The sequence below is a fragment of the Eutrigla gurnardus genome, assembly GCF_963514095.1.
Source record: "Eutrigla gurnardus genome assembly, chromosome: 9".
Taxonomy (NCBI): Eukaryota; Metazoa; Chordata; class Actinopteri; order Perciformes; family Triglidae; genus Eutrigla; species Eutrigla gurnardus.
The window spans coordinates 24952251-24966541 of record NC_139923.1 but is presented as its reverse complement, the minus strand read 5'-3'; the positions used below and the strand labels follow the sequence as shown (position 1 = coordinate 24966541).

The 14291-nt window shown below is 40.7% G+C and overlaps 1 protein-coding gene across 1 annotated transcript; it reads right to left on the bottom strand.

The window, feature by feature from the left end:
* Nucleotides 1-23: 23 nt before the first annotated feature.
* On the bottom strand, nt 24-13544 carry ttc38 (tetratricopeptide repeat domain 38). Its single transcript, XM_084016659.1, has 14 exons — nt 13463-13544; nt 10492-10569; nt 9094-9175; nt 7684-7855; nt 6685-6858; nt 4713-4788; nt 4274-4393; nt 4112-4171; nt 3833-3871; nt 3256-3337; nt 2307-2472; nt 1122-1281; nt 659-732; nt 24-441 (listed from the first exon to the last, which is right to left on the bottom strand). Exons 1-14 carry the CDS (start codon nt 13490-13492, stop codon nt 354-356), a joined length of 1401 nt encoding a protein of 466 aa, XP_083872785.1. The 5' UTR covers nt 13493-13544; the 3' UTR covers nt 24-353.
* Nucleotides 13545-14291: the final 747 nt, after the last annotated feature.

Genomic DNA, 14291 nt, shown 5'->3' with positions numbered 1-14291 from the left:
GCAACACAAAGTCATCACATGCAAAGCCCAAAGTGTATATTTATTGGTTTTGAACATGTATTAATCTTGACATGAGGATTTTATTTATATTTAAATGTGATGTTTGCTAATAAAATTTGAAAGAAAAAAGACATTTTGATTTGAAGTATCAGCTAACAAACCACATTGTTGATTATTTCATCATTCAAATTGGAAAAACAGCATTTAATATCTTGAGAAATGTGCAAAATTGAGCATTTCACGACGTTTTAGATGTCTTGACAACCGGGTAAAGTTTCTGCTGGAATGTTGAAGAAGTCTCTTAAAGCACATCCGTTTCTAGTGTTGCTTGCAGTCGTTTGCATGGGATCAGTCTAGGTGTGAAGAGCCAGGGCTCTCTGCATCAGACGATCCGTCATGGGGGAGTTGGCCCTCACGGCATCGCGCTCCACCAGCAGACATCTGCAGGAATTCAGCACAACACAGGACGGTATAAAGACACGAAACACAGATTTAGAAAAACAAGTCGAACACGGTGTACGGACGAGGGAGCTTGTGTTTATATTGACAGCAAAAGACAGCAACAGAAACAGCCAACAGCAAATACAGTGTATCATGATGAAATCCAGTGCACATAAAAAAAAACGGCTGAGGGGCTGAAATCCCTCTTGTGCATTACCTTCCCAGTTTCTGATGACGCTTATTCTCCGATTTCATTGCCGCATGAATGAGCAGTAGATTGAAGACGTCCCTCTGCGAACAAACAAACAGTGGACGGACCCATTAGTAAACACAGCCCCGCTCCAACACTGTATATACAGTCTTTCTTAACCTTTCCAGTTGCCCTGGATGTATGTATATACACTGTTGCACCCTGGGGAACGGTTCTCTGAACACAAAGAACATAAAACGCATGAAGTCCATCAGCATCCATCGTGGATTCATTATTCATACGTCGGCGTACCGCGCTCCACATTCTAACACATGTTCCTGGCCTGAAAGGCTTCGGCTCGTATGCAGAGCACACTTCACCTCTGGCCTGTTTCGCCACATCACGTTTTTTTTGTCTTACTCAAAAAAACGCAATACAGTGTGATCAATGGAATCGTACTATATCATGTTGAGTTTGAGGGGGATCTTACCTGTGCATCACTGCCACCGATGTCGACCACGCTGTAGCGTAGCGGGTACAGCAGCTCCACGGCTCGGCTGTAGTTGCCCTGGTCGTACTCCATGAAGGCCTGACACATCGGGACGCCGATAGTCGCTGCCAGCCGATGGTGTTGATTCTCCCCTGGCTCTCTGTGGAGAAAATAAGAGGTAATTTATGTCCATGTCTGTCCAAAATGTCTTTCAATTTCTGTTAAATTGGCATAATTAGGATATCAATTCTTCAGTTATGGCCAAAAATGTATTTCTGAGGTCAGTGACCACCAAAATCTAATCAGCTCATCCTTGAGTCCAGGTGGACGTTTGTGCTAAATTTGAAGATATTCCCCTCCTTACCTTCCTGAGTTATCGCATTCACAGCCACACCAGGGTGAAGGTGTAATGAAGTCTCGGTGGAGCCTGAAGGTTGAACCAACCAATGTAATCTCCAACATTAACCTCAACAAAATCGACTATTACACGCTGACGAGTATTACTCTAATGAACTGTATGAAGTCTGAATAGGATTCACTTCACTGGGAGGCCAGATGTGGGGCTTTTTTTGGATTAGCGGATGCTTACAGCCTGTGATTGTAAGCATGTGAAATTACATCATGGCAAAATAAGGATTACATAAAGCCATGAAACCCTTCCGTACCAAGGGAATAAAAGTGACACAGTATATATGTTAGAGAAGGAATTAAATAAATGCAACGCTCAAACATGTCTTGGGGGCTTGCCTGATAATTCAAAGAACAGCTATGTTGAAGAGAACATCCCTGTTTCTGACTTTAGGGAATTCACTTTAAAGAGCTGCTCTGAAGGAGCTGACAATTTAAAGAACTGCTTTTAAGTGGCAGTTTTTCTGAGGGGTGTACGCCGGACAAAATGGAGAGGCACAAGATGTCCGTGGTCGGGACGGCAGAACACATTTTAAACCACAAAACTCCAGAGGCTGCTGGTACATCTGCTACAGAGGGAAGATCCCCCGTCTCTGACATGGACTGCAGCTCTGAATTCTCTTTCCGACTGCATACGCTCTCTCTCCCCTAGCATCCTACGCTCAGCCTTGTTTCTGCCTCTGTTTTACATAAGGCCTGTGAGGCTCTTATGTAAGGCTGACAGAGCGTCGAGGTGTGCAGTGAAGAGAAAAAAAATAGTTTGCGGGGAAAACTCACTTCGCCAATTCCTGGAGGCCGTCCAGCAGACGCTGCGAGGTCCCGCTCTCTTTGGCTCCCAGTGACACCATGAGGAAGTGGAGGTCGTTAAACAAGGTCACGTGGTCGTCGGTGTGAGGCTGAGTGGCCTGGAGCAGCTCTCGCCAGCGGTCCTTCACGCACACACCTGGCAACACAAACACACCAATGTTGCCCGAAGGCAGCCACAACATTATGAGAGAACTATTTGAAAGGTCAATAAGGCTCAGTTTTTGGTTTGATTACACACAAGAGATGGGTAACAATATCGATACAGCAATATATCGGGATACAATACAATACCGATTTTTCAACTCCAAAGATCGATTTAAAAAAAAAAAAAAAGATTCATGTTTAGACGCGTTGTGAATGCAGTACTTCATCCTTTTTCATTTTATTTTCAATATTTATTCCAGTGAATTTCATGGGAATTAATAAAATGGAGAGGCTGTTTTGAATCAATTTGTCCTCTGATCAATATCATCTGATGTACATATACAGGTACTTGTGTTTTCATATTTATTTATATCGCAATATCGTGATACGTATCATATCGTGATACGTATCATATCGTGATACGTATCGTTACGTATCGTATCGTGATACGTATCGTATCGTGAGGTTCTTGCCAATACTCACCCCCATTACACAGAAAAAGAACCTGGATGCCAACACAACCCCTTTGATTTCAGATTAATGAGGTATGATAACTCTAATTATCTCACCTCATTAGCAGTTTCACTTAAGACCACACTATCTTAAATGATCCCAAATTAGACAGCGTTGTCGCCCTTCAGCCAAGAAGCAACACGCTAACAGACGTTGCAGCACCTTCATCAGTGTAATTGTGAATGAATGGCACACATCGTTTCCAGAATGCTATTCAAACTCCAAGACACTATATGTGAGATTACATTGCAAGTTCCCATACCTTCCATCTCCAGTCTGCAGAGCATTGAACTGGCGTCCACGGTGTCCAACATGGATCCCGTGACTTTACAACGTCTGAACACCTATTGAAGAACAAACTCTTTCACTGTTCACAATGAACACAGACGGATGTAACATGGAACTGCCTCCACATAATGGCATTTTTAAAAAAAGACACGAGCTGGATTCCCCTGATGTGACCGGTTAAACATTCATGGGATTCATCTAACTTTACGTAAGAATTTCTGTTCAAGCTGACGGCAGCAGGGAGTAACATTATGAAATGTTCTTGTAAAAAAAAAAGGACAGGACAGTAAAGGTCTTCACTTTAAAATTTGTCCTATTTTTACAGTGAATAAAACAATAATCAGCTTTGGCAGCTGACATTGAAATGTGTCATCAGATGGATTTGCCTTCCATTTGCACACACTTGCCTTTTGACTCACACTAAGCGCAGCACACTGCTTTTAGTCTCAATCCCCTGAGCGTTGGTCCATGCATAGCTCTTGAAGGGAGTGTGTATGCACTCAGACAGATATACCATTAAAGTTTTTCGATGCAAACTCAAGAAAACCAACCTGGGAATCGTATATCTGCAGAGCGGCTTCGTATTGCCCCTGTGGAGGAGGAGGAGGAGGAGGAGAGGTGAGAAGGAGGGATTTGAATAACTCCAGGCATGAGAGATAAGCAGGGTTGATAGATTGCGTGGCACAGATGCAAACATAAATTAATCCTGCAATATAATCAACTTCAGACTTCAAATTACCCGGGGGGAGGGGGTATCATAAATACAAGTTCCACAAACGCTCCTACTGCCAACTACTCGCTTGGCTGAGAAAACTCATTATCATCTTCACCTTTTCAATGTAGTAGAGAGACCAATGCCAATAGTTATGACTGGCCAGCACGTCAGACACCTGGAAATCAGCAATACATATGTTTAATTCAGGAGACTCCGACAAACTCGACAAGGTTGCTGCGATGAAATTCTTTAGAGAGAAAAACAGCCGACGTGATACCTGCCAGTCTTTCTCTCTGCTTTCCATGAACCTCAAGCCTTTGTCCACCTCGGCTTTCATCTCGTAAACATGGGCGACAGCGTGAACGGACCAGGCGTCATCTGGAGTCAGAGCGAGGCCCTGCACAAGAGGGTTAAACAGTTTGAAGTAAGGAGAAGCAATACAGAAATACAGAGGCAGAAATAATAATGCTGTATTTCTTACACCGGAGTAAAAAATAATCGCACGCTCAAGTCTAAATTACCATCTTTCCTTTTCCGTCGTTTGTGTTCCCTCAATCATTTTTTTCAAGTGACATGTTACGTCACAACTGCTGCTTATTATTGGTGTTCGACAGTAAATTACTGAGTGAATTGAACTTACACAACCAACGCAGGCGCAGGCGGGTGGCCTGGACCACCCGGTGACAGAAATGACATTAGAGGGAAGAAAATCTCACCTCCATGGCAACCTTCTCGGCCTGGTCATAGAAGCGAGTCTCCAGGAGGCCGAAGGAGTACATTCCTTTCAGATAGCTGAGGGCATAAACACACACACATGCATAACAATGGTGGCAACGGGCCATGAATGATAAGAGGAAACCAAAATATAACATGACGACATTGTACTTTGTGCTTTCATGATACAAACAGAGCTGCGGTCAGGATGTTAATAATTCACTGTGTTATCAGTTAAACAGTTAAAAGAATGATAAAACATCAAAAGACTCAGAGTAGCAGGTTGTCACTTAAAGCTATGGTCTATGATTTGGATTAAAAAAAACAATCCATTCAGTCTATCAGCCGTAGGCCTGCATAGAAATTGACCAATGGGAGCCATTGCTCCGGAAGGCTCCCATTGGCTCGTACCCTCCATCCAATCCCCTCGTCTCCCCTGCTCCTCATCATCCCGCCTCGTCCAATCGTGGAACACTGAGGGGGGGGGGGGGGGGGGGCGGGATGCTTTTTTCAAATCTGTCTCAGAGGCTCAACTGGTCCACCTTAAATATCAGTCCACCTTTAGTGTGCCTGAGCCAGAGAAGTTGTTGCTAACTTCGAGGCTAACCTTCCTTCACTATACTTAGCTTGTGCGTCCTCAATTACTCACTGACGAATAAGCTGTACCCACAATGCACTGCAACATTCACAGCTGTAGCGTTACTGCCGACTTCACACACACAGCTGACAACCTGGCAGCCAAACTGATGCTGTGGAGACTTGGGAAAGTAGATGCACACGCTCACGACGCAACATCGGGAAGCAAACTGTATTGCCTGATTTGCACATTCACTGCAGATATGAATTATTAATTTAACATGTCAGGGTTATTGTTACAGCATTGTGTATTTCATCATTTATTTAACATTTCAGTTTTGTTTTCATTGTTTGTATTTTATAATGTCTGCATACAATGTGTGTGTGTGTGTGTGTGTGTGTGTGTGTGTGATGGTCAGTCAACAGATTTGAGGTGAGCAGAGCTTGTTAATTAGAACGCATCCTCTCTGCGAATGTGCAAAGCTCTTGTTTAGTCAGCTTCACAGAGATAAATTATTAAAATGTATCCTCACTATGGCTGTGAGAAGCTCTTATCTTCTCAGTCCGACCAGATAAACTGTGAAAACAGTCTCTGCAGCACGCGTGGAGACGGGAAGCCAGGTGCACACGGCTCACAAAGTTGTGACATTGAGAAAAAGGCGGTTGAAGAAACAGAATAACACACATGGGAAAATACATGGACGGAGACCGGAGAAGCACACTTAAAGACGCTAGAAAAGACAACGTGTTTTGAAAAATAAAAAAAATACATGGTTAAAGGAAAAGAGCAAATGGCACAATAGTGTATGGGAACAGAAACACTGAAAAGAGCGTCCAAACTATTGAGAAATATAATAATTTAATCTCAGAGGACCCAGCTGAAGGTGTTTTCCCACAACCACCTGCATGGAAGGTACGAAACCAACTGGTTAACGGGTAATGATCGTTAAATGAGGTCTGGCTAGCAGTAAAAATAAATAAATAAATAAAAATAAGCACCAAAAGTGGACTTAGATGAGTGGTATGGTGGGTAACTTTTCAGAGAAATCCCACATTCTAAATATTTCAGCTATTGTATATAATTGAGGTAACACTTTAGATTAGGGAAGACATATTAACCATGAACTAGTTTCTTATTAGCTTAGTTTTATTAAGTGGTTTACAGCAACTCCCTAACTCACTATCAATAAGCAGTGATTAGGAAATTATTGATGGAAAACTCTCACAGTAGTTAACGGCCTAGTAGATCATGCAGAATAAGGCATTAGTAAGTGATTTATAATGGCTTAAAAACAGCCAATATGCTACTTATATGCATCCTAATAAGAAACGAGTTCATGGTTATTATGTGTTCCCTCATCTAAAGTGTTACCATAATTGTATATTGTTCTTCTGTACCTGGACAAAGGCATATGTGGTTTCCAGTGGGGCAGCACCCTGGCCACAGAGTCCCTAAGCATGGTTTGCGCCCCGCTGTAGAAGTAACCATCATGGGCAAACTTGAGGGCCAGCATGTCGGTGGGGTGATCCAGCAGAATGTCTTCCCAGACTTCGCAGGCCGCGTTAAAACGCCTGCAAGACACGTGAGACGCCGTCAAAGACGAGACCGCCACAGAGGACAACAGAATAACCATGAGAAGCACAAAGACGTCAACATTTGTTGTGTGCTGAACGGAGGAAATTAGAGGAAAAACACAGGCGTCCTCTCAGACAATATTGAGAGAAAAATAGCCTCTGGATATTACAGTTTAGGGACACTGTGGACAGAATATCTGTTGGACTGTGAGTGTATTTTTATGTAGAAGTCTAATATATAATATAACAGATGAATGCTGTGTATTTCAAGCATGTGGCTCACATGGGGAGAGTGAACTTGGGGATGAATGAATATAAGATAAAACATTTTTTGTAGTCTTCTGTTTTTTTAACAGGCAACCTATTTCCTCTGGCGTGATGATAAACAGAACTGATCTCTTCTGTATTTGGATCTAATGTTGTCTGACTGTACAGCACTGTAAGAGCCTAGATCCGTGCAAATGCCTCTCTTTTGGATTATTATACTAACATTTGATATAGTTTTAAGTTTCTGGAAATGTCTCGTCATTTTTAGACTGATAAAAGTTTAAGAGAATATCAGAGATGCATCGTGTTGCCTCAGGAAAGCTAAATAAAACAAAGGTTTTCAAAAGCAAAGACATTTATTAATCATATTTATTCATTTGATGGTTTAGTGATGGTGAATAGCTTCATTTTTATACCATTCACCCATCAGGTTGAAATGATTCCACTTCAAAAAATGTAATCTTTTTTGAAATGCATAGCGATTTCTATGCATTTCTTCAGCCACCCCTCCATGCTTTCAACTCCTTCCTGTGGTAACCTGACTCTGGATCTTACCCATGTGAAAAGAGCTCCATAGCCTTGACATGGAGCCTCTCTCTGGGAGAGATGTCCTGGCTGTTGGCCAGCTCCACTGTTCGCCTCACATTGCCAGCCAGCCGCTCATTCAGACGGGGGGAGCTCGCCGTCGACGCCAGCTCAAGCCCCGTGCTGATCACATGACCCATAACTACAGGGGAAACAGATAACACACCAAAAAAAAAAAAAAAAATCACATGCCCTCGTAAAAGTTTTCCTTTTGATGCCAAGTAACTGTTTTTAAGGAAGACCTCGCAATTGTTTATTGAGATGAAAGGCCCCTCAGAATATTTTGACTTTGAACCACATTTTTTTTTAGAGCTTTCTAAGTTCAACTGTCAAACATTTTAAATATTCCACAACAACTACAGTAAAAATGCTTGTTTACAAATGAAGTAAACGTCCAAATATCTGTCTGACAAATGCTTTGTTTTCCATCCAAAAGACAACCGCGTTACATATTCAGACCTACCGACTCTGATTCATGTCAACAACGTAATTCATCGTAAAAAAAACCTAATGACCTCGATTTGTTTTCATTATGCAACCATGAAATAGACACCATTTGAAAAGCCTGATCCTGTCATTTCTCAGTTGTAGACAAAAGCAGCTCGCAACGCTGCCAGGAGCATCAATAATTGTTGAACCTGCACAGCTCGATTCATTTGCATGAACAACAATCAAACCTTCAAAAACACTCGAGAGCTCCGACTGAACACATGGAGATAAACAGCAGCGTCTATAAGGCCGATTATAAGTCCCTATATTGGTTTGCTTGACATTCAGATACTGATTAACCTCTTCTTCTCAAGGTCACCAGGTTAATGCTTTCGCTGAATAAATGACAGGAAGTCATCGCTAAATAACCAAGGCTTCGTCAGATCAGCAGACATTTTGAGTTCTCACAGCAGGAAGGGCATCGGTGCCGACTGATAACATTAATTATGCCTCAGCTCCATTAATTGGAACTCGTTCACCTAAATGTTGATTGCAGTCATTACTATTGTTATTGATTACACCTGCGCTTTATGTGCACTTACACTTTTATAACCGCCAAATGTCTATTTGGAAAGTGTTCAGTTGAGCGGATCGTTGCCTTTTTCTTTACGGGTCATGGTTCTTTCTATTTATGTGCTTAGATTACTCAGTTTGTTTAGTCTAATTTGTTAAATGCCCCCAAAGCATGAGAGATGCTGAGCTTTTATGATTGCTGCTCCCTCGAACTCGGAGGAACTGACCTTGTCAGTGTTTATTTAAGGGTCACAGTTATTTCTAATTAAGATATTTTAGCAGTGGATATAATTAGCTCTGCATTCTCAATCCCTTCCTTCATTCTCTTATTTTAAATAAAAGGTTAAATGAAAATGAATGAATAATGTGTTTGTTTACCAAAGTTAGGGTCAGCTGCCCGGATAGCAGAAATGCATCCTTCGAATCCTCCCAAGGTTTCATCATTCCTCCATTTCACACACTGGGAGCCGAACACAAAAATGAAGATGTTGTTAAATGAAATTGTTGTTTTTACAGATACAGTAAGAGTGCATACAATGTGTAAACAGTAGCCAGCTGGGGTCCCAGGCATCTATCTCCTGCATTCTGGTCAGTTTCCATGCAACAATGTCTATTTATGTAATGGGGATTATTAAATTCAGGTGCTAAAATATAAAAATGTAAATAAAATATAATGCAGTAATGCTCACACACATTCTGTATTGCTTTAAAATATTTATTCTCCTGTAGATCAACTTTTTTCACATTTAATGTCATGCATATGTTACTTTCTTGTGTGTCTTTTGTTTGAGGAAGTAAACTCTTTAAATGTGCATTAATTTACCTCAATGACACATTCATTAATTCTAATTAATGTATAAACCGCTGGACGTAACAGCCTTTAATTGTAGTATAGCAGGAGTTCCTGAACCAGCCTACACACAAAGACAAACCTACTGGCATGTAGACGACAGCAACGTTTCATCAATCATCTATTGGTGCTCTACACATTTTGTGGAAGTCCCAAATACGCCGGCTAATCAAACAGCGTCGTGTCTGAGTTCATAACATCACCCAGATTAGCTAGCCCGGTGCGTCTTTGCACTGACTTTGTAGTGCCACACAAAAATGTTGCTTTGCATTGGGTGTGAACATACTTTAAGTTAAAGATCGGGGTATGACAGGTTACTTGTTGAGCCAGTTCTGACTGGAACTTAGCCTGAGCCTGAAACTATTGACTTCCTGTTAGGCTAAATGAAATCAGAGCTTCAAATCCCTTTTCCACTGTCTTTTTTTGTAGAAGTATCAACATTATCCATCACATCGTCAGCGTTAAAGGCAACGAAGGTCTTAGAGAAACGAAGCTCCAAGCCGGGAAGTCAGAAGGTGAAGGTATGATGAGGTGTTATGTAATTTATAATCAGAATCTTTGTCAGGTCAGACGTTGATCCGCATCTCCTCTTCTCAACTGTTATGCTATGACTTAAATGATTGCCTGTTTGTGCGTAGGTAGGTGATATGAGTGTCACATGACATGAGATAATTTCAGAGTACATTATGACACCTGTGTTCTGTACATCTTGTCTTTGCAAGATAGGACATGACCCGTCTTTTGTCTACGTTATGATTCCTCCTCCTTAAAAGGGAGATTGCTGTTAGACTCAGGGTCGTTCCTGCTGTCTCTGAACTTTTGCACGAGAAGGCAGGCGCAAATTACCATTGGAAACGGCTTACCACTGGTCTTTCATGCTCGACCGCTGTATATGCAGAGTATGTGGAACATCATGTGGGTTTTACCTGAGTCAGTATGGCGTCATATAGTTTACAAGCCTCGTTACTGCTGGTGGACAATGGAAGACCTTCTGCGCTCCATGCCTGGAAAATACAGATAGCAATACTGTACATGACTGATAGGATGCAGATATAAATACTGTACATGACTGATAGTATTAGGATGCAGATATAAATACTGTACATGACTGATAGTATTAGGTTGCAGATATAAATACTGTACATGACTGATAGTATTAGGATGCAGATATAAATACTGTACATGACTGATAGTATTAGGATGCAGATATAAATACTGTACATGACTGATAGTATTAGGTTGCAGATATAAATACTGTACATGACTGATAGTATTAGGATGCAGATATAAATACTGTACATGACTGATAGTATTAGGATGCAGATATAAATACTGTACATGACTGATAGTATTAGGTTGCAGATATAAATACTGTACATGACTGATAGTATAAGGTTGCAGATATAAATACTGTACACAGTGGCGGTGCCAGGGAGGGGCTTGGTTGGGCTATAGCCCCATCAAGAATTGTGTCAGCCCTACCGTTAGCCCTACCATAAAACCACCAAGAAAAAAACAACAACAAAATAACCAAGAAAAGTGCGGAGTTCAACAGCAGCACCACGTCACGTCGTAACGGCATTCAGGCAGCTGCGATGACAACTGTCACTGATCTGGGTTCATTAACAGACTGTACTGTCCGTACGTCAACGTCACTCATGTGAGCCCGCTTTTAGTGTATGCTCGACACAGAGACAGCAGGCTACTACGGTATGATAACTCTGCCGGCCCGGGGAGAGAGACATGCATCGGCTCGGCCCACAGTGCTCAGCAGCAGAGAGGTGACGAGACTAGAGCCGAGCTGTATTGTGTAGTGGAGAGGGGCCAACACACGCTATGCGTAATTGCGCACACACGCGCGATCGTCCTCTCAAATGCGGCTGCATCCGGCCCGGTTCAGCAGCATCAATTTTTTTTTCCACCTTCAAAAAAAGTCCTCCCAGTGCGTACTGGATTCCGGCTGGCAGCGCCACTGGGTGTTGTTATATATTCACATTGAAATTCTGACATTGATTTGAGCCCCACCGTCGTATGAGTTAGCCCCACCGTAGTTGAACCAGAAAAAATACTCTGGCGCCGCCACTGCCTTTGATACATGTCACATCCCCCTCTCTCTCCCATGTTTCCTCTCTATCCACCGCTAAATACAAAGGTGTCTATGCAAGAAAATAATCTTTAAAAAAAAAAGCCTTGATCATATTGTTAAAAAAAGGTCATGCTATAGCATGTTGAAAATTCACGAAAAAGTCAGTCAGGATATATTCATAAAAAAATATTTTAAATTGTTAAAGAGTCATAAAAATCGCTCATATCGCTTGATGCACCAAGTCTCAGTGTAGTGAGTCCAAAACAGCCATAAAAAGCCATGATCAATTTTTTCAGGAAAAAAAAAAGTCATACTATAGCATGTCGGAAAAAAAGTGAAAAATCGACAAAATTCATAAAATGTTGTAAAAATGATGTAAAAGTCCTAACATATGCTTCTATATCGCGTGTCAATCAAAATCTGAGTGTAGTGAGTGCAAAATAGTTATAAAAAGGCTTATTCATGGCAGGCAGGTGGTCGAGTGGTTAGAGTGCATGCCATTTACCCATGTCTGCATATATGCAGCAGCCTCAGGTTCTAATCCCGGCTGGAGATCCTTTGATACATGTCACATCCCCCTCTCTCTCCCATGTTTCCTCTCTATCCACCGCTAAATACAAAGGTGTCTATGCAAGAAAATAATCTTTAAAAAAAAAAGCCTTGATCATATTTTTAAAAAAAGGTCATACTATAGCATGTCGAAAATTCACGAAAGTCAGTCAGAATATATTCATAAAAAAATATTTAAAATTGTTAAAGAGTCATAAAAATCGCTCATATCGCTTGACGTGCCTAGTCTCAGTGTAGTGAGTCCAAAACAGCCATAAAAAGCCATGGTCAATTTTTTCAGGGGAAAAAAAAGTCATACTATAGCATGTCGGAAAAAAGTGAGTGCAAAATAGTTATAAAAAGGCTTAGTCATATTCCCCCCCCCCCCCCAAAAAAAGTAATACTATAGCACGTCGAAAATTCACGAAAAAGTCAGTCAGGATATATTCATAAAAAATATGTCTGACTGTACATGACAGTAGTATTAGGTTGCAGATATAAATACTGTACATGACAGTAGTATTAGGTTGCAGATATAAATACTGTACATGACTGATAGTATTAGGTTGCAGATATAAATACTGTACATGACAGTAGTATTAGGTTGCAGATATAAATACTGTACATGACAGTAGTATTAGGTTGCAGATATAAATACTGTACATGACTGATAGTATTAGGTTGCAGATATAAATACTGTACATGACAGTAGTATTAGGTTGCAGATATAAATACTGTACATGACTGATAGTATTAGGTTGCAGATATAAATACTGTACATGACAGTAGTATTAGGTTGCAGATATAAATACTGTACATGACAGTAGTATTAGGTTGCAGATATAAATACTGCACATGACTGATAGTATTAGGTTGCAGATATAAATACTGCACATGTACAACAGTGTAAGTTTTTCACTGATTCACACATACAGTAGGCTATATTTCAAGGCGGCGCTGGTTTTCCAGTCTGAGAAAACGATTGAATCCACTCAAGAAACGGTTTTCAAAATTAGCAGCTCTGACGTCACGGAAGCATAAACTGCACGAAGACGTTCACAAATCAGACAGTTATGGCGGACATGACATTCAATGTAAACTTTACCCAGCTAACGTGAGCTAAAACCGCGTCACCTATCGTCATTAAATGCATTAATGCTGACATACAACGTGTAACACTTCAAGTTACCAAAACTTTCCTTTAAATGTTTTTTTTTTTCTGTTCACGAAGCGCTATTTCTTCCTGAAGCCCCATTACTAACCTTACAGTCTCTGAAACTGGAAGCCAACATCCTTCAAGCGCTTCTTGAAACTTTAAACAACAGACTAAAACTGGCTGAGTCGTCAATTTCGTCAACGAAACAGGACCAGACCGGAAGTGAACGTTAGTGGGCTTGCCTTCAAAACAAGAGCATGCACCAAACGTGTAAAATAAAAGAAAGAAAAATGTGACGAACGACGTAATACAATAACGTGCATACAATAATACACTTTTTTCACATGTACATTTGACTAATACTAATGAGGAGAATGGATAAAAACACGCGTGTATACTGCGGGTTTTATGTGATAATTTTATTTTGTTAACTTCCTTCCCAGCCCACTGTTAAAGAGGTATTCCGTCGATTTTAAACCTCTATGATTAAACATAAAGGGTGTGAAAAGAGTTGTCAGTTGTCTTGTGAGACAACCAACAGTTAAAACTAACAGATATAAATTCCCTTTCATAGCTATGTCTTCCATGACTATTGTTTTCACTAATATTGTTACTTTTTTCACACCTGTATGATATATAATGTATGTTTTAAATACAATTTTCAAATAAATGTCCTGAACTTGAACTTAACTTCCTCCCATATGTGCAGTATAGTTAGTATTTATCACAAAAACTAATATGCTGCTACATTTGTATACTGCGTTGACTGACATTATTTAATTCACCTTTATGTTTTTCGGTAGTTAATTTCATGACAGCATCTCATGATCTCTGCAGAAATAAACAGATTTGAGCCAACTTATTAATGGCAATGGAGGGCAGCTAAATATAGCGAGAGATAATCAGCCAAATATTATCTCCGTTTTATCTTACAA

Coding starts and splice junctions, on each gene's coding strand:
- ttc38 (XM_084016659.1), bottom strand. CDS start 13,492: ATGTTGGCTTCCAGTTTCAGAGACTGTAAG. Junction 4,394..4,712: donor CCGAGAAGGTTGCCATGGAG/GTGAGATTTTCT, acceptor CCTCTTGTGCAG/GGCCTCGCTCTGACTCCAGA. Junction 4,172..4,273: donor GCAGAGAGAAAGACTGGCAG/GTATCACGTCGG, acceptor GCTGATTTCCAG/GTGTCTGACGTGCTGGCCAG.